This window comes from Sturnus vulgaris, chromosome 19 (genome assembly GCF_052056855.1).
Source record: "Sturnus vulgaris isolate bStuVul1 chromosome 19, bStuVul1.hap1, whole genome shotgun sequence".
NCBI classification, from domain to species: Eukaryota; Metazoa; Chordata; class Aves; order Passeriformes; family Sturnidae; genus Sturnus; species Sturnus vulgaris.
This window is the reverse complement of record NC_142261.1, coordinates 2,404,642-2,424,146: the sequence shown is the minus strand read 5'-3', so window position 1 is coordinate 2,424,146 and position 19,505 is coordinate 2,404,642. Positions and strand designations below refer to the sequence as shown.

The window sequence follows — 19,505 nt, the reverse complement described above, 5'->3', positions numbered from 1 at the left end:
GCGCGCGCCGCCGCGCCGTTCCCGGAGAGAGCCGATTGGAGAGCGAGCGAAAATTCCCGCCCATCTCGCGCAGCGATTGGCTGTCCCACACGCCAATCATCCTGGCAGCACCGCCCTTCCCGCGGCGTGCGCATGCGCGGTGCGGCGGTCCCGGCGGAGGTGAGCGGGGCCGGGGGGCGGCCCGGGTTCCAGTCTCCGTTCTCCGTTCACTGTTCTCAGTTCTCCGTTGCCCTCGGGCCGGGCTCCGGTCTCGGTTCTCGGCTTCCCTTGGGCCGGTCCGCCCCGCTGGGACCGCCCTCCGAGCCTGACCCCAGCCCGCGGGACTGGCACCAGCCAGGGGGAGCCGCGGTGCAGAGGGAAATCGAATAAATTCTCCGGTATCTTCTGTGTTTCCTCCTGCTTTAGGGCTGTAGTGTCCCACAGCAGGAGTAGGCTGAGAGGGATCGTGATTTTTTTAACCTTATCAAGAGTTTTCCTTCCTGGTTTCAAAACGGGTTTCTGTAAGTGGGTAGAGCTGTTAAATAAAGGCTCGTTCAGAACTAGCCAGAAGTGCTGCTTGTTTTTCTGCATGTATTCTTCATTTTAAAGTGCTACTAACTTCTGTAGCGCCTGCCAATTAAAGTTTTCTTTTAATTATTTTTTAATTCCAACAGTTACGTTCAAATTTTCTGTTTATTGCCAAGTGGCACTGAGGTATTTTCATCTGAGTCAAATAAAGTATTTCAGGCATAACAGCATGTACCGTTTTAGTTGCTTCCCTAATGTCTTGCTGAAGACTGACACTTGACAGGAGTAGGAGCTGACATTCCTCATTATCCATGAGGAAAATGCACACTTCCAGGCATACCTTTGTGCCTTTGTTAATAATCTTGTTAATACCTTGACCTGGGAAAAATCGGGTTCCCAGTGAGACTATACAGGTCAGATTGCAAGACTGAAATAACCTCTTTTTCCTCCGTTGTTTTGTTTCTTGCTTTTTATATGTTTAGTATTTTCTGAGTGTTGGCAGGAGTATTCTTTTATTTGCTGTTTTCCAGATCCCTTTCAAAATATTTTAAGAAACTAAAATACATTGAGAACCAAAATTCTATTCAGCGTGGTAAATATTTCAAGGCAAATGCCTATGAAACCAGTTCAGATAACCTTGAAAATAAATCTGAATATTGAAATACTGCTCAATATGTGCAACTAAAGCAGCTCACCTTAAAACAAGTATTCTCATGGTAAACTCCACTCTCCCATTTCATTCCAGGTTTTGTTCCAGAGAAGCTGTGTCCTATTTCTGTATGAATGTTCCAAGTTTATTTCATTTTGCATTCTTACTGAGGGGGGTGCAAACACCATCATGGACTCGATGGATTTTGAGGAAGCAGCAGCTCTCTCTGCCCAGTGTTCCCTTGCTTCAGGCAGAAAGAAAAAGGAACTCTCTGGATCTCCTTGAACTAAGTGAGGCAGAATTAGAAGAACAGTTTGTAAGAGGTGATGGTCCAGGAGGTCAAGCCACAAATAAAACAAACAACTGTGTTGTCCTGAAGCATATTCCATCTGGGATTGTAGTGAAGGTAATTGTGTCTTATTTTATTTTATTGAGTCACAAATTGTTTCAGGACTTCGAAGTCTCCTTTCAGAATAAAGCATAATCACAGTGCAGGTAGCATTGAGGAAAAGTTTATATATTTATATATATATGTATGTATGTATATATTGTAAAGAGTCTCAGCAAGAAGCAGTCTTGGCTGTCAGCAGATAAATAAAATTGGGGTCAGAGCTGCATTTCCTGTCTTTGCCACTCAGTTACAGTTTTGTAGTTTTCAATTAAATGAATGTTCATTGTAGCTGCTGTTTGGTGGCAGCTGTCATTCCTGTCCCTCATGTCAGTTAGAATCTCTTCCTTAGCAAGTTGATCACACTCATTCTACAGATCCTTTTTAAGCATTTCTCTTACCTACTTCTTGTGGATTAAAACCTTGAAATTAATCTTTGCTTCCTGTCACAAGGGGAAGACACAGTTAAGTTAAATTCTAGCAGCTTTCCAAGGTAAGATGGGAAGCATTAAGGATTAATGCAAAAGCCAGTCTGATGAATTACAGTAGCAAATAATTATTAAAACATATCATCTGGATTTAAAAGTTGCAGTTGTTATTGGTGGCAGGATGCTCATGGCTTGGGAAAGAGGGGGTTTTCTTTACTGTAATGGTAGGAATATATGGCCTGAAAGGGAAAGCTGAAAAATAAACAGGTTAAAGTTTCAGTAGAAATGTCCTTTGTATTTCTTCAGTGTCATCAGACAAGATCAGTGGAGAAGAACCGAAAGCTTGCCAGAGAAATCCTGCAGGAAAAAGTTGACCTTTTCTACAAAGGCGAAGACAGTGATGTTTTTAAAGAGAAGAAAGCAGCAGAGAAGCAAAAACAGGAGAAAAAAAGAAGAGCAAAGGAAAACCTAGAAAGGAAAAAGCTTTTTAAAGAAATGCAACAATTGGATAAGGAATAAACATGTGAAATACTGACTTGCCCTAGCAGGGTAAGAGAATTGTTTGTCATTAAACCCAAACAATTTAACAAATGATGCAGGGCTTCATAAGCACAGCTGAAACCCTGGTGCTGACCTGCTGTTCCTGTAAAGCTGAGGAGATAAAAGCACTCATGTACTCCTGCTTCTCCCTGCCATCATCTCATTAATCACATTTAGCAATCAGTTTTTCTGCCAAGTTCAGGAGATAAAAGAATCCTTGTTACAGAGGAGCTATAAGCTTTCCACCATTGTTAGCACAGACCAAAAAAAATCAATAGATTTCCTTCTGTGCAGATGACACCTTGGGCTGCTTCATGGGAGCTCCAGCACATGAGAACAGCCCTAAAAGGTTCTCACTTCCCATCCTTACTCAGGCACTGCCTTCAGTGACATAAATCCTTTACAAACTGTGACCAGCTTTGGATACTGGTTGTGATGGTGTGAACTGAGCTGCTGATGGAAAGAGACACCAGTCACTGGTTCAGATGAATAAAGTTTAAACAGCAGCTTTCCAGATCTTACCTGGGGTGGTGCTGAGCACTGGGGCACAGGGAGGGTTCTCCTGCAGGTGAGGGATGGTCACTCATGGCCCTTCAGTTCAGGGGTAAAACTGAGTCATTACAGATAAAAAATGACCTGTCTTGGAAGCTGCCTCCCAAGGCAACAGAGTCCAGTTCATCCAAGCTGTGAATTAATTAATTAGAGTTGTTTATTAAGTTGATGCTGTGCTGCAGTTCAGCTTGGCCATGTTGGTACCTTCACTCATTTTGACAGTTTCCCATTTTATTGGAACAAATGTAGCTGTGTTTGCTTTGTCACATTACTCTGAAGCCACTCCTGAAGTACGTTTTTCCTGGTTTTATCCTGTTAACAACTCCAGCAGCTTAACCAGAACTTTTCTTTCACCTTTGGACAGCACCCTCACCAGCTGCCACCGTGTTTTGGCCTTCAATGAAGACCCAAAGCCAGAGTATGGATTTTGAAGGCAACAGAGAGTTCTGGAACTTCACTTTCTTGTCCCAGAGACTGACTGCACCATGTGCCGTGGATGGAGTGCTCCAGCAATCTGCATTCCCCTTCTTTGTCCTTTCCTAAACTCCTGCATGAAGGTTAAATTTTTATCTGTTGACAGTTTTTGCTCCTGGAGTATGAATCTGATTAAAGTGACTGTACATACTTTTAATACAAACTGTTAATGAAAATAAGCTTTATTACGTCAAGTAATAAATACATACAAAGATGCAAATAACAGTTTTAGTATTCATCCAGAGTGTTTCTTTTTCTTTTTTTTTTTTTTTTTTTTGCAAACTTTAAACTGAAATCTCCAGCCTTAATGTAGAAATTAGCTTTCCAGGACCTTGTTATTATTTAATAGGTTTCCCTATTTTCCATATAGCTCATGCACTTTAAGTGGACTTCAAAGCACTAACAGTCATGCAAATGTTTATGCAAAATGAACAAAAAAAGGAAAAATAAGAGAAGGGGAAGGTTATTTCTAAGCAGGGTCTATGCTGTATGACAAATTGTGACTTAGCAGACTACTAGGTACAGCATGCTATTCTGCATTTATTAAAAAAAAAATCCTTAGAGCTTATGTCAAACTTTGAAAGATTGACGTTTTGGGGATAAGTGAACATAGTCAAAGGAAAAAGAAAAAACAGAATGAGGCTGTGGCTGGATAAAAAGAGAACTGAAATAGAGCCTGGGAGAGAAAGAGCATTCCTCTGCATGCACTTCAGTTTCCATGTTCTAGAAACATTTTAGGGAGTTTTGACGTCTTTAGAAAATGCAAACCCTCAGTAAGTTGAAAAATCCTTGTTTTTTTTTTTCCATTCTTCACTGTACATTTTTGCAAGGGCAAAACAAGAATGGTAAAACATTCAAAATAAAGGAGTTTGTCTGAATGTTTCAAGAGTCAAAAAGAAGAAGTGTTACTTTTTTCTTCATGAAGAGATGGAAAACCTTGCAGCTGAACCCGTGGGCTAGGATCTTGCATTTCGTTCCGTCTCGGCCAGGCATTCCCGAACTAATCCTCTAGCATGGATGATGCCTGCAAAAGAATTGGATGTGTTTTAAATCATCCCATTCAGTGACAGTCCACAGAAAGGTTTATGTATTTCTGTCCCCAGTTGCCAAGGCTACCACAGCAGGCCTCAGCAAAGGGGGACAGCCCAAACATCAGCTGCCACTAAACAAGTCTGCCTTCCCAAACTTCTGCTATAAATTGAGAAGGGACTAAACCAGGAGTCAGGACACTGTAAGATTTGTAAGTCTGCAGTGGCAGGTAGATCTTAATGTGCAGTGTGGGCCTCCTTAAAATCAAAGATTTAAGGGGGGAAAAAAACTCTTAACCACCAGTGAATTATTTTGCTAGTGGAGTGAAACAAATTACAAAGTTATTTGGGGAGTCATTTGAGCAAGCTCTTAATGCTTTGGGATAGTTCTTCTCTGGGAGGATGCACCAAAGTCCAGGCCATCATAATATTGTTCAAAGACAAGTTGTGTCTCTCATGTAAAAATAAGAGATTTTTTTATAGTGTGTGCAGAAAGTTACCTCCTAACACTGGCTCAGCTCCCAGTGTAAATCATCACCACTTTACATGCTGCCATGTCTGCTCTCATCTGACAGACATAATGTGGAATTTTCCACTACAAGTCCTGTTTCCTTGAGTTCCAGCAATCTGGACCTTGGTTCATAATCCTGGAACTAAATGTAGATTTATGCTCCCAGAGCTGCTGAAAAAACAGAGCTTGAGATAGATGTTAAAATAAGATGGACAGATTTTTCTACAACAAAAGTTTATATTTTGCTGACTAGGCAAGACAGAAGGTAATTTCTCTGCTCATCATGCTCCTTAACAAGGTGGAGAAAGGGCAATAGATGGGGGTTAATCTCCAATGGCTTCTGTTTCTAGAAGGCTGCTAGCCCAGATCACAGCAGCAGCCTCCTGACCTGGGAGGACTTGATGAGTGCAAGGCTTTGCAAAGGGTTAAACTGCCATGGACAAGGAAAGCTGCAGCTGTGGGATGCAGAAACGTGAACTCAAAGCAGTGTGTTAGACCTGGATCTGGTGGCAGGATGCCCAGTTCATGCAGCAGAATACTCTGAATAATGTAGAACACTGGGAATTTGGCCAGTTTTAGAGGTCAGTAGCCTCTGTGCCCAGGAGCAGGCGCAGCTGGGGACAGGGACTTTATTCAGGGATAACTCCATGGCCGTGGAGGCAGCAGTCACATGGTTACTCTCACTCACTTCTGCTCTCACACTTGCACATGCTCCTTCAGCCACCAGGCTCCCAAAATGGAAAGAGAGGTACCTTTGTGACCAAAAGATGGCAGCAAAAAGTATTTATTCGGGATTTTGTGCAACACTGGCAAGTCACAGTGGCAGCATTGTATCTTAAACCTACGTTGTTGCAAGAGGCAGCAAAGCAACTTTTTCCTCACTGAGTTAAACCATCCAGTCCAGAGAGTGTCTGCATCTCTCTGGGTCTCTCTCAAGCTGTCCCCATTAGCCTGTTGCCATTCATGATCTATTAATACTGAGTCAGGCAATGCAATAAAGAGAGACTCCAGCAGCATTGATTTTAGCTGGGCCAGATTCCACTTACCACTCATCAGCAGACTTTATTGCATCCTTTCCCAGAACAGCTACTAGTCATTTTATTGCATGTCATGGCAGATATATTACTCTTCCATAATGGTTGAGCCTTAAATAAAGCTTTGTAGTCTCGGGTAAGTGTAAGGGGGATTTGCAAGGTGCAGAAGTTAGTCTGTTACAATAACATTCCCGTTTGGCGTTGAAGGCAATCTCAGCACAAGGACCACAGGAAGGGAGGAAAAAGTAACCATGTCATGCTAGAGAAGGAGAGGACTGCCAGTACAACTGTTGTCTGTGGCCTTTCAGGGTCATTTCAGGAGCTGGAGCAGTGGAATGTCCCACTGCTCCTTCAGAAATATCCCTGCACGTCCCCTGCAGAGGACAATGTCAGGCTGATGTCAGCAGTGGGGCATGCAGGGGTTTCTTTTACACCGCAAGGAAAGGGCGTTTATTACCCCTTTTAGCTGACAAAGCAAAGCTGGAGACACTCATCAGCCAGCCCTAAAAGCTGCTCTGTCCCTTACTGGTGGACTTTTAATGACATGCACTTGACAGGAGGTAACAGAGCCTAAGCAGCCCCATTCTCCTCTCCACAGAGTTCTGCTCATGTTTGACAGCCTGAACACCTTTTTGGGGGTTTTTTTTGTAGCTCTTTTTCTCCACCGGCCTCAGTGAGAACTACCACAATGTTGTATTTCTTTGGGCAAAATGCACTTCAGTGAAGATTCATGGGCCAAATAGATGTGTGCCAGATGTAAACAATGCTTGGCTGTGGGTTTTGGGGAGTGGGGAGAAAAGGGAATTGAAATGGCAAGTAAATCACCAGAAGCCTGAAAGAATGTATACATGAGATGTTCTGCAATAAGATTGAATTATTAACTGAAACTCCCTGTATGCACATGAGACACATTTTATCACTGTTTATCTATCAAATACTGCCCGGGCAGAGCATCCCAAGGTTTCAGTTGCTGGTTAATTCTCCCACTTTCAGGAGGAGCTCAAGTTGTCTCTTTTCAAAGGAAACAGTTGTCCTTAAGTTGTATACAAATAGTCAGTGCACAAAGAGGATGGGAAACGATTCTTTTTAAAAATAAGTTTCAAAGTTACCTCTTTTTAGCCTCTCCATCGCACTTTTACTCCCAGCATATGTAGGTCTAATCTCTTTTCCTAATTCTTCTATGATAGCTAGAAGTTCTGCATATTTGCTCTGTGGTACTTGACTGCTGCTGGTGCCCTGTAATTGAAAATAGATTAATCTGAGTCAAATACTGTAAAAACAAAACAATTACAAGAAACAGCAAGTAGAAGTTTATGAAAGACCAAAAATATCTCTGTAAATCACTTTTTTAAAATAACAAAATTTCAGGATTATTATATAAACATGATTTTTTTTTTTTTTTTTTTTTTTTGCAATTGCTGCTACAGTTGGACACAATGCCCTTCAAAAATTGGGATCAACTGTGAAGATGCAGCTGCAAGCCTTGGACGTTGGGTGAAGCAGAAGTTAAAACAGTCCTGCAAAACCAGCAAACTGGGAACTGCTTATTTTACCCTGCCTCTTGTTTTTTCAATGTTTATTTTGTGGAGAAGTTAGCCAGGTAGGGAGACTGAGAAGATAAAACTGTATAGAAATACTGTGTTTTTAACAAGTAACTTTAAAATATGTAAGTGCCCTTACATAGCATAATTCAAGACATTTCTCTGTGACTCAGACAGGACAGGGCTAGCAGTTAATTAGGAACCAACCTCACTCAGCACTCAGCTTAGCCTAATTTGATCCCCAGACATGTGCAAGGAAGCAGTCTGCCATTTGGGTTTGATTTCAGACCTTGCTGGGAGGGAGGAACACCTCAGATTACAGGCCACAATCCCTGCTACTATGCAAACGTAGGGTCAGTGATCTGATTAAAGGAAAATAAGCAGAGCTGTACCTGCATCCCCTGTGTGTAGCCTAGAGATGGGGGGCCATAGTCGTTTATGAGCTGTCTGTATTGTGCTGATGTTGCCATACTTGTGGAGGGAGAATGAACACTCCCAGCTGCAGAGAGAAAAGAGAAAAAAAAAAAAACTGTTATTATCTAAAGATTAATTAGTCTGTTACATTGGGACACATTTTAATCACTTGTTCTTAAAGATGTGACCTCTCACCTTTGTCTAAGATCACTAATGACATTTCTGAGCATCACTGCTAGGAAGAGAATGGCTGAATTAATGCTTCTCTCGTGTCTGATGAACACTTGGAAACAGCACAGCCTGCAGCATTATCAGTGCAAATTGTTTGCCTAAAAGTGAAGCAGGGTGCAGCATGACAGGTTTCTTCTGCCTAGACAAACTGTAAGTATTGAGGAGCCCTATTTTTGCATATATACATTCCACACAGATGAGTCTAATGTGCTGTGCTATTTTTACTTTTTCAGTGCAAGTTATCTGAAAGTAATTTTGCAACTCAAAGTGTCATCACATGGTCAAAGCAAGTTACCCTCAGTACTATTTTCAGCCAATGCCAGAACTATTCCTAGGGAACAGTCAGTTGAAGTACATCAGATCTGCTGCTCATTGTGTGACATGGGAGGAGAGGAGTGCTACCATTATTCCTCTTCATGTGATATCAAACATTTTTAGCCAGACAAATTGTGCTGTATAAGTAGATCAAAGGGAAAATAACATCACTTAATGTTATGGTTACTTTTTCTAAAGTTATAAACTATTATATTCACACCTAATGAGTTTTGAGTCAGTTACAAGCTCCAAAAACAGATTCTAATGTCATCACTGACAAACTGCTCCAGAAATGAGCAATGAAAACGCCTTCTCCCCCTTGTCCCACAATGGTAACATTTTAGGTTTGAGAAACAACTATTAGATTTTTTTTTTTAAGGGGCTTAATTCTACTGCCCACTTCACAACTGTGCTAAAAAACCTGCTGGTTATGCACTCGGGAGCAAGGGAGCATCACACCACTGAACTTCTTCACTCTTGCAGCTCAAGTGCCCTTGCATCCATGGATGCTGCTGCCTTTGCCTGTAGGCACAGACACAGACTGCCTGCTGTCTGGAAATATCTCCCCCTTTACCAACTCCTCTGCTGAAAATTCCCAACTGTCTTTCATATGAAGAACAAATCTCATTTACCAGCCTTCATTTAAATCTAAATTAAACTGATGCTAAAAGTCACTGGGGCTCAGAACTATGTAAATCTCTAATTTTGTTTTAAAGTTGAAGATTATTTCATTCCTCTTTTCCCCTCTCCACAAAAAGAAAGGGCCAGCAATAACTCTGTAAAAAGCTCTGCAAAACGAAGTGGAACGGACTGTTGTCCTGAGATGGGAAGTCTCTTCCCACTTCAGAGTTATCACAGGATATCACTCATTACAAGTTCTTTATTTTTACTAGTTAACCAGATGTGAAATCCCAAAAAGGCGAATTGAGCTGGTCACTAGGTCACCTTAAAAAGAGCAAGGTTTCTCTTTGTCTTTAACAAATCTGCTAAATTTCATGTCATTACAACATGCAGTTTCATCACTGAGGTTTCACATGGAGCTAATTTTGCTTAAGCATAGTAAACCCCCCAAAAAAACTACACACCCTTAAAGTAGGGCACTCTAGGAACAGCACAGTTGTCAGCTACTCTCTCAATTAGTTCTTCACATTATCAGCTCAAAATACACACACAAGTGTAAGATTTCTCTATGTGAAACTCAGTATTTCAAGTCCAGATGACTGAATTTCAACAATTAGTAAACATGACACAACAGCAAACCGCATCTTTTTTCCAAGGACTTCAAAATGCTTCAGAAACATTAATGAGCCCCTTGTGCTGCAAGGTAAGAAGGTTTAATTACCTCAATTAAGCAGAGAAAAGCTTAAGTGATTTTTCCTCATGTACAATAAAACAAAAGGCCCATCCTGCAAAGACTTGTCTCTGAACTGTTGTTGCAAGCAGTCACATCCAAGAGCTGGGAGCTTCAAACTGGATGTGAATAAGGCAAGGACTTTGATGACCAGGCTCAAGAATGCTGAGCAAAACTGAGCTGCAGCCCTTGCACAACTTAGAGCAACTTATTGATCCCATATGGGTTGATGATAACATATTGGTGGTTTAGGGTATCAGGAAACTGTGGGCATTGGAACAGGCTCCCCAGGGAAGTGGTCACAGCACTAAGCCTGAGTTCAGGAAGCGTTTGGATAATGCTCTCAGGGTGTCCTGGGTCTGATGGGTCCCTTCCAGCTCAGCACATCCTGTGATATCACAGCACGGACAATTCGGGGATTGTTTCACGTTCTGTTAATTCAAGCAATGACACACACTTGGTCTGCAGGAGATAACACAGCACGAGTGAAAAACTCTCCTAGAAACACGAGACGCCAGCACAAAGCAGAGCCGGATCTACACCCAGGGGCTGACCGAGAAAAGTTTCCCAGGGGTGGGGACAGCACGGGGGTCGGTAACACGGAGGGACAAAAGCAAGGAGGGCTGTGAGGATGCGGTGAGGCGGGAGGGATGCGCGGAGCAGCCGGGGCTCTGCAGAGCCGCTCTGCAGACACTAGAGGCCATCGCTGAGAGCGCCGGGCCCTGCCAAGTGACAGAGCGTGGTAACCATGGTGAGTTTACCCGTTTCTTTGCAGTCTGCATCAAAAATGTAATAAGACATAATGCCATGCGCCGACCACTTTATCAGCAGCAGCAGCAGGCCCGGAGAACAAAGGAAAGGATTTGGCTTGGCCGCGGTACCAGCCTCCGTACATCCGTGTCAGAAGTTGTGCCAGTCAAACTCAGCTGGAGGGGGGGAAGAAAAAGCAAAATCCTTGGTTTCACCTCAATTTAAAATGACGCGATCATGAAAATGAAATTAATTGGGGGGGGGGGGGGGGGGGGGGAGTATTAGTATCTCACAGGGCAACAAACCTTGAGCTTTTTGACCTATCGCTTTGTATGTTAATCTCAAGGAGAAGCCCTGGGTCTTGGATGACTATTTTACTCAATTAACCCAAAATTTATCTGCATGTCTGAATAGCCTGTGTATCTTGGATTAAAAAAAAAAAAAATCACCAGATATTGCTATTATAGTTAGAAATTAGGCCAGGAAGTCTCACAGTCAATACCCAGTCAAAAATCGGTGTGATGATTAGGTATTCACTAGAGAGAAAAAAGGAGGGGGGATCTAAATTGAGGCTTGCTCTCTCTAACGTTAAAATGACAATGGAGACAGTTAAGAACTGACAGAATCGAAAAGGGAGTGTGCTTGGTACTGAATTTCAGTGGCACCCTGGATCACATCCCAAATTATCTTAGTGCTTGCTGTTGTTTAAAACCTCAATTAATATACATGCTTTCCTCCCTTCACTTTCCCAATTAAGTGTACACAAAACCTTGTAGATTCCTCACTTGTTCTAGTGCAAACAATGTCTTTTATGTCTGATTTTAAGCAGAAGACTGCCACAAGCATATTTCCCCACAAAAATATAGTGATTTCCTTAATTAATTAATATTAATCTTTATTAATTATGGGGGGTACAGCAAACAGAAATGAGATTTTGGTATCAAAATCTCTTCCTTCCAGCAGTCTCTCTCAGCCCAAATTAACACCCCAAGAGACAAAGGATCTCAAATCAATCTTTGTTTGCCTAAACTCCTGCTGACCAGGAACCTTCTCATTAATTCCTGAGAGGTTTGTAGGGATCCCTTCAGCTCCAAGCCTGTGCAGTGATGACCGATTTGCTGCTTCAAGTTTTAATTCTTAATTAAAGAATTGCTGCTTGCTGGAAAAATAACAGGGAAGGCATCTTGCTGAGCACCCTGAAGGAAGCAGCAGGAGCAGGAACACTTGGGTACACTCACCTGATCCACTGTGGCAGATGCCAAGGCATCAGCTACCCCCCTGTTCCACAGGCAGCAAAGGAAAACCAGGAACAGTCACACAAATCGCTGAGTTACTCATGTAGGACTGACTTAGATAAGCCAAGGGCCAATCCCACTGGATATGTGTTTCCCAAACCCACTGGATATGTGTTCTCTACTGCCCCGGATTTTGTAAAGACCTAAAAAACCACAAAGGCCAACTCCTGCCATTTTACTGACTCTTTCCACACAGGAACATGAGAGCATTTCAGAAGAGATACCTGGAGCCTGGACTTTATCCAAGGTGTGTGGTGCAGTCTGTGGAATCTCAACAGTTCTCCCTTTGTTTCACAAACCCTTCGAGCTGAGGCTGCTTGAAACATCAAGGCTGTTGCCATTTCAGTGGTCACCACCTCCCCAGAGCCCAGTGCTGGAGGTTACTGCTCTGCCACACCCTGCAGGACCTCCTCACAGAGTCCTGACTGTATGGAGTACCAGACAACGAGGCTGGAACATTTTAACTGAGAGGATTTGAGCTCTTCTGTCCTAAATCAGGCAACTTTGCAAGAAAACACGTGAGAAATGTTCCTGAAGCTGCTTTGCCAACACACACCATGAGGCATCCTCGAGCATGAGGGGAGAGGTAACAGCTTCACCCAGCACAGCGATTTCTGCAGCAAGTAGCTGAACACAGCTGTAGTGTTTTGGCTGACTACAAGAATATTTTATTCTTTAGCCCTCTACACACCTTGGTTTGAGTTCAGCAAGAACTCCTTGCCATCCATGGGACACCACATTCATGTCTACACAGGTAGATCCACTGCACAGCCAAGCCACACACTGAATTCTAACAGCAGTTGCCAACCCAGAGTTCAAACAGAGCCCTCATTCCCCCCAGCCTTTCCATAAATTTTTAAATTTAAAATAATGGACCCTGTTCTCATTTGCACAAACCATTCCTTATAGCAGTGACTGTGAAAATTGTATTTTCACACACTATTTCTCCCTTGAACAGCCCTTGTGGAAGGAACAGACCTTTCTTTGAATAAAACTATTTCCTTTAAAAAAAACGCAGTGTGCAGACACATAAATATGTTCTCAAGAACTAGGACATTCTTTATCATAACAGCCAGAGGCCTTGCTCTTTTGATCTGTCACACTCTGGGCCTTTCCTCTAGTACTCTCATGCTATTTAATCTTTCCATGTGGATAACGGTCATGGTTTATGTCTCCTCTTCCTACCCTCCTGTCTCTTTTTTTATCGGAAAAAAATAAAGCCAGTCCCTTGACTCCCCACCATTCTTCTTTTCCTGCTTAAGCTATTCCTACACTAGCAAGTTTGGCATCACAAGGAACAGATCAAAAGATGAAAGCATTTGGTTCATGTACACCACATGGAGTTGGCCTGAGGGGGTATGACTTAAGGTTAGATTTTAGTCTGGTCCCCCAGACTAGGGGGGGTATGGATTAAAGCTGTGCCACCTTTGGTTTGGATCCTTGTGTTCCCATTGCAAAGGATGGAGCATCCATGATGCACAACTGGAGCAGAGCTTCTGGATCACTTTTATCCAAAAGGAATCCAGTTAGCACAAACCCAAACTACTCTGCAGCAAAACCAAGGTGCTGGGTGGGGACCATGCTGACTCTGAAAACCACATCACTGCTCTCAAGCCAAACACTCAGGTAGGCAAAGCCAAAAATACCCGTTTTCTAAATGCCCAAACAAGTCCACTTGAAAATTGCTAATTCTGAAACATGTTCAGCAAGCTTCTTTTTACATCGTGCTTAACTTCACATGAACTTCAAGAGATGAGGGATCCAACAAATTTCAGTCTGAATTGGAGAGGGGAGCATACTTCTTAGAAATTATCCCCCCTGCTAAGGCACAAACACTTTGCTCTCTGTTCTGCCTACAAAGAGTATTCTTTTCAGTACTCCCACTCCAAAAACAACCTCTCAATATGGTCAACAATATCAAACAGAAGCTGTCTCTGTAAAGGGCGACAAGCGAGCCATGTGCTCGAGCAAGTCTGCACTGCAGTGCTGAGAACAGAAGGGACAGCCTCGTGTGCTGGTGTCGTTTCTCAGGACTGAATGGAATTGGTCTCTCCAGTTGCCAGCTACAGTCCCAGACAGGGAAGTTGTTTTCATTTCACCTCCCAGTGAGAATTTGTACTTTTCACAAGACACTTGTGGTTGCTGCGAGGTGTGGCAGGTGCACTGAGAGCCTCTTTGGTCCTCAGCTAGAGCAGCCCTTGCTGTACGGGCCACCACTCGTTCATGTGGAACCAAGACACAGCTCCTTCCCTTGTCACTGTCAGCTGGAATTGGTGTTTCCAGACCCTACAGATGACAGCTTTTATGCTTTTTTACACGAACAGGATTTTGTCTCAAAACCTGACATTTCTGCAAGGATGAGAATGCAAGTAAAGGAAAATCCCAAGCTGTTTCTGCTAGCTTCTGTATCTTGAAACATATTTTCTCTGACCTGTGCATAGTCTAAACAAAATAGGAATGCTGGTGAATATCCACTGAGCCAGAAAACACATGGAAACATGGTGAAAAACAAACTACAGACCCATTCACAGCTGGTGTAAGAGTCTAGTTCAGCTTAAGTCAACGGAGGTGCTCTACTTCACCTCAGCTGAGCAGCTGGTCCCTTATGGAGAAATAGTCAAACAATATGAAACACAAGACAGATGAGGAGGAAACAGTACTTCCCAGGAACCAGTAGGATAAGCAAGAGAAGACAAACAAATCAAAATACGGTTGTTGGAAAAGGTAACAGAAGTTCCCCTGGGACACTGCAGGGTCAGGTGAGGCTGGGAAGGTAGAGCCACTGCAGGTCCCCGGCAGAGCACCTTTTACAGCCCAGGCAGAGAAGGTGCTTGTGAAGGAGATTAAATGGGGCTCCCCAAGCACAGGCAGCTTGGAATTGAAAGCTTGGGGTATTGCATGCAGGAACCCAATTCCCTGAGCACAGGCCCTCCGGGAAGGTGACTTCTGACAAATTTCGGACAAAACACTGCAAGCCTGATTGCAGCCACCCTGGGCCAAGTGTCAGCACTGACCTGGGCAATGGGGAAGAGGAACAGGCACTGAATTCTGCTGTGACAACACATTCTCCTTCCCTCAGCCTGGTGTAAGGCAGAGGAGTCAGCACCCAGATGCTTCCAGCATCCTGAGTCACTTGTGGAGCAGCTGCATTTTCCTCACCCGCAGTCATCCCCAGATCTGCCGAAAACCCACAGAGGTTTCCTCCCGTATTTCCTCCCCCACATTCAGCTCTTCTCCCTCTGGACTTTAGTCCAGGGTTGGATTCCCAAAACATGCTCCCATGCAAAAACAGAGCCCAGGCACCCACCAACCACAACTGCTTCATCTCACCGATGTGCAGTTTAAGTATAATTTTGCAGAGTGGCTACTCTCAGCCTCAACTTGAGAAGAGTTTGTTCTGCAGCAAGGACACAGCTCCAAGAGCTGAGTCGACACTGCCTTCCCAAATACTCCTGCACCAGAAGCCCTGCACTGCAGGGAAGCAGCATTACCTCCCAGAGGAAAATCCCTGTGAGATCCACAGCTGCCCAGAGCCCTCCGTCGGCCGAGACCAAAATATTCAGCATTCATACAGAGAGGCTTCTGCAGGGCTGATTTCAGGCCAAAAGGGACAGATTTCCTGTTTTCCTCTCCTCTGCAGGACGGTGGAGGGGGGGGTCGGGGGGGTCCTTCACTCCAGGTTTGGAAGCAAACCTAGGATTTATCCTCCTGGCTGGGGGGCATTTAATTTAGGCACAATAGAGAAGCAATCTCCTCCAAATCAGAATTAAGCTCCAGAAAGGAGGGGGCCATTTGCAGTCATATCACTCTGAATGCGATATGTGCAACTGCAAGGACTGCTTTGTCTAAGTCCCTTGGCCTTAGGCCACGGTGCTGGCAATACCACTAGCTAGAGGAAGAGCTGGTGCGTGAGGATAATGGCAGAAGACAGGGAGGGAAGAGAGAGCCCATTTTGGATTCAGAGGAGGACGTTCTTTCATTGAAAAGATTCTGGGGGTGTTGAGGATGATCCGAACTCAGAAGAGAGGACAACTTAGACAAGAATAGTTCCAGCATGACAGCAAACTGCTGCTAACTTGCCGATACAAGGGGGAAAGGAGGGTGGGAGAGAAGGGGAAGATAAAACTGCATGAAAGAATCCGAAGCCCTGATCGCAGCCCGAGCGTTGGGAAGCACAGACACGGCAGCGAGAGGGCTGGAGACAGAAACTTCACCGCTCGGCTCGCATTGTGCGCGGCATGTCTGAGCCGGGATTTTGCAGTCCCTGCTCGCAGAGCAGCCAGACTCGGATCCCCTCCACTGCATGACCTAATCCCCACCCCTCACCCACCATCGCAAAATACCACCTTTGTTTTCCCTGCAATTTTACGGCTGTTCCGGAGAGCAAGGCACAGGTTCTCGTGGGAGCCGGCAGGAGAACGGTTTCCCTTGCTGGGCTTTGTTTTGTTTCTTTTTTTTCCTCTCTTTTTTTTTTCCCCTCCGGTGGCACTTCTGCTTTTTGTCAGAAATCCTCGGCACATCCCCTGCTCCCTGACCCCTCTGCAGAGCAGCACTCGAACCCACGGTGCTCCCCACACACGATCCCGGCTCCCCGAGCCTTTGCACCCTCGCGGCCCCACCGAGCTCAGCTCCACGCAGGATCGAGGTGGCACCGCCACCTCGGCTCATCCACCAGCTGGTGACGAGTCCTTGCAGTAAAATATGATTGCTGCTCTCCTGATAGCTAGAATAGAGATGCATCCCGGAGATCCCTTTCGCTCCTCAGCCTCCCAGGATCACAACCACTAACGGTGCTGTAAAAATCACCCGGGCACATTTCCCTCCCTCCTAAACCCAACTCCAAAACTTTTTCTCAGGAAAAAAAAGAAATCAGCTCGATTTGTGGCTGGCTGATGCCAGTCCTGCAGGCTGGGCTGCGGGAATGGGAGACGGGAATGGGATTTTTTAAAGAAAGTCAGAACCAACTTCTCCATTTTGGTGCTGTTTAATAGGAGCCGACGAGCACAGATTAGCGAGATCCCCTCCAAATATCCCACAGCGAAGCAATTGCTGCTGCGGCTTTGTTCAGGCTGCACCGATTCACGCACGGAGACCCGATGTATAGCAGCACCGCAGCACCGGCAAAAACCCGCCGGCTGATGCCTTCGGAAATCGGGAAGAGAAAAACGGGGGAATGTAGTTTTAAAAAAAGAAAGAAAAAAAAAAAAGGAGGCGAAAAGTTAATGCTGTCAAGGAAACTTTTTAAAGAGGAAAGTTGGAAAGACTCTTGTACAAATCTAAGGATGAGGAGTGATTTTTAAACAGGAGTTTTTTAAAAGAAATAGTGCAATCCCTGTGTGCCGCCCTCCCCCATCCCCAAAAAATCGCCAGCGAGCGGAGAGAGCTGCTCCGCTCGGGATGCGGGGGAGACTCCGGCGGAGGGAGCGCTGACCGAGGGTGGCCCCGAGGCGCTGGCGGCGCCTCCGCAGACGGAGGTCCGGGCTCCGGGGCTCCCCTCCGGCCCGCGGAGCGCGGCCCGGGGCGGCCCCGCCGCCGGAGGAGGCGTGAGGCGAGGCGAGGCGCGGGGCGAGCGGCCGCACTTGCGGCGTCCCGCCAGCAGCGGTCCTCGCTGAGGCGCCGCCGGAATATTCCTGATCCAGATCAATCAGCCGCCCCGGGGAGCCGAGCATGGAGGAAACCCGGCGGCCGGAGCCCCGGAGCGGCGGCGGCGGCGGCGGAGCGGGGCCGGGCGGGCGCGGTGCCCGGCGCGGGGGCGGCGCGGAGCGGGGCTGGCGGGGCTGGCGGCGCCGGCGGGCGGGCGGGCGCGGGTAATGGCGGCGCGGAGCCGCTGCCCCGCCATACCGGACTGGGCACAAACTCGAGTCCCGGGCTTCCCCCAGGTGCCGGTGCGGCACCCGCCGCTCGCCTCCCAAACTTGCCACCCAGTTGCCGCCGCGGACTTACCCGGGTTGAGGGGAGTCCCGGGGATGTGGGCGTTCAAGTTGGGCTTGTAAGACATTCCCAGAGACATGGCCAGCGGGAGGAGGAGAAGCGTCCTGAAATTCAACGAAGCGTCTCCGTGTCTCCCAGACACTTTGGGTTGTTTACAGCAGTAGCAGCACCGGCAAATATGGCCGTCAGTTATATTGACACCCACAATGCAATATATCATCCATACATCATGAGGAGACGCGGATCCAAAAACTTTGGGGGAGAGCCGGCAGCCACCCGCCGCGGCCGCCCGGCGCCCCGCGCACGGCGGCGCGGAGGGCGGGGGCGCGGCGGGCGGGGGCGCGGCGGGGGTGCGCGGCCATCCCCTCACAGACAATGGAGCTCCCCTCAGGGACCGCCGGCAGGGAGCGGGCCGGGCGGGCGGCGGCGGCGACGGCGCGGAGCCCGCCGGCGATACGGGGAGGGGTTGGAGGGGGTGTGTGGGGGGGCTGTTTTAATTAACTTGGGAAAGTTTTGGCGCAAGTTGCGGGTTTTGGCCGGGCTGTGCCCGCGGCCGGCCCTGTCAGCCCCGGGTGTCCCCTCAGGGCGGCCCGCGCGCCGCCGCCTTTCCCGCCTCCCCCTCACCTCAGACCGGGCGTTCACTCCCCGGCTCCCCCCCGCTCCAATCTCCATGGAAAATACCTGTTGATAATTTTAAAATAAAAGGTTTTTTTTTCTTCACCCACCCCCCTAGATGCCAACAAGAAAAAACCTGCCTTTTTTATTTCCTTTTAATTTTTTTTTTCCCAAACCACTAGTTCTCCCCGCTTGAAGGTGGAAGGTTAATGTGGATTGCAGCTTCTGAGGGACTAAAAAAAATTTGAATCTCGTTGACAATTGGCACATTTTCTGCTTGCAAACAGCAGTAAAACTTCCCCATCAAAATTTAAAAAAAAATCACGTTAAATGATGAAGCTTTCCAGCGTGCGTCTGCCATCAGAACTCATCCTTTTTGCTGCAAGATATTCAGGTTTGCTCCTTCTGTCAATTAATATCGAACACACTCAAAAATTGTTCAATTACTCCAGATTCATCCCAGCAAAACTGTGTGGGATCTGGACAACCTCTCCTTAGGTGCACAGCTCAGCCTGAGACCCAGCAGATCAGACCCCCATGTACATTTTACCAGCAGCCACTCTGAGATCTGGTAGTTTTATTGTTTGTGCTATTTAATGTCTATCCATGGTTCATACTGCTCTCAATGCCAGCCACAGCAAACACGGAGAGCCTGATCCTGCTCCTTGGAAATCAGGGGCACATTCCTTGTCAGTGGCACTGATTCAGGCCTTGTGGACGGCCCTGCAGAGGGGAGCAGGTAACACCTCCAGCACAGAGCCACGGAAACAGTCACAGAGCAATCAGATGATTTCCTCTGCATAAAGGAGAATTGAGGGAAAACGGGAAAAGAGGAGCAGCCTTTGAGACCCTGGCTGACGCCCTACTGACTGTGCACTGCATGAAAGGAACATCTGAAAATTCTGACTGGCACCAGATGAAACACTGTTGTGTTTTATTTCCAGACCAAGT

At 46.0% G+C, this 19,505-nt stretch overlaps 2 protein-coding genes and 1 long non-coding RNA gene across 5 annotated transcripts; 2 read left to right on the top strand and 1 right to left on the bottom strand.

Annotated features, from left to right (window-relative positions):
* Positions 1-100: 100 nt before the first annotated feature.
* MTRFR (mitochondrial translation release factor in rescue) lies at positions 101-3,763 on the top strand. The gene is made up of 4 exons (XM_014875113.2): positions 101-159; positions 1,253-1,562; positions 2,279-2,521; positions 3,429-3,763. Exons 2-3 carry the CDS (start codon positions 1,287-1,289, stop codon positions 2,489-2,491), a joined length of 489 nt encoding a protein of 162 aa, XP_014730599.2. The 5' UTR covers positions 101-159; positions 1,253-1,286; the 3' UTR covers positions 2,492-2,521; positions 3,429-3,763.
* Positions 3,705-18,285, bottom strand: CDK2AP1 (cyclin dependent kinase 2 associated protein 1). Of its 3 annotated transcripts, none has more exons than XM_014875114.2 (4): positions 17,952-18,285; positions 8,045-8,151; positions 7,221-7,347; positions 3,705-4,562 (listed from the first exon to the last, which is right to left on the bottom strand). In XM_014875114.2, the coding sequence occupies exons 1-4, from the start codon at positions 18,157-18,159 to the stop codon at positions 4,495-4,497; spliced, it is 510 nt and encodes a 169-aa protein (XP_014730600.1). In that variant the 5' UTR covers positions 18,160-18,285; the 3' UTR covers positions 3,705-4,494. The 3 variants fall into 3 exon arrangements, with proteins under 3 accessions (XP_014730600.1, XP_014730602.1, XP_014730601.1); XM_014875116.2 differs by lacking the exon at positions 17,952-18,285 and adding an exon at positions 16,355-16,379; XM_014875115.2 differs by lacking the exon at positions 17,952-18,285 and adding an exon at positions 15,500-15,650.
* LOC148221621 (uncharacterized) lies at positions 10,415-13,247 on the top strand. The gene is made up of 2 exons (XR_015807675.1): positions 10,415-10,714; positions 12,205-13,247. It is a non-coding gene; the product is annotated as an uncharacterized LOC148221621 (long non-coding RNA).
* Positions 18,286-19,505: the final 1,220 nt, after the last annotated feature.

Coding starts and splice junctions, on each gene's coding strand:
- CDK2AP1 (XM_014875114.2), bottom strand. CDS start 18,159: ATGATATATTGCATTGTGGGTGTCAATATAACTGACGGCCATATTTGC. Junction 8,152..17,951: donor CGGGACTCCCCTCAACCCGG/GTAAGTCCGCGG, acceptor TTCTCTCTGCAG/CTGGGAGTGTTCATTCTCCC. Junction 7,348..8,044: donor GCTACACACAGGGGATGCAG/GTACAGCTCTGC, acceptor TTTCAATTACAG/GGCACCAGCAGCAGTCAAGT.
- MTRFR (XM_014875113.2), top strand. CDS start 1,287: ATGAATGTTCCAAGTTTATTTCATTTTGCATTCTTACTGAGGGGGGTG. Junction 1,563..2,278: donor CATCTGGGATTGTAGTGAAG/GTAATTGTGTCT, acceptor GTATTTCTTCAG/TGTCATCAGACAAGATCAGT.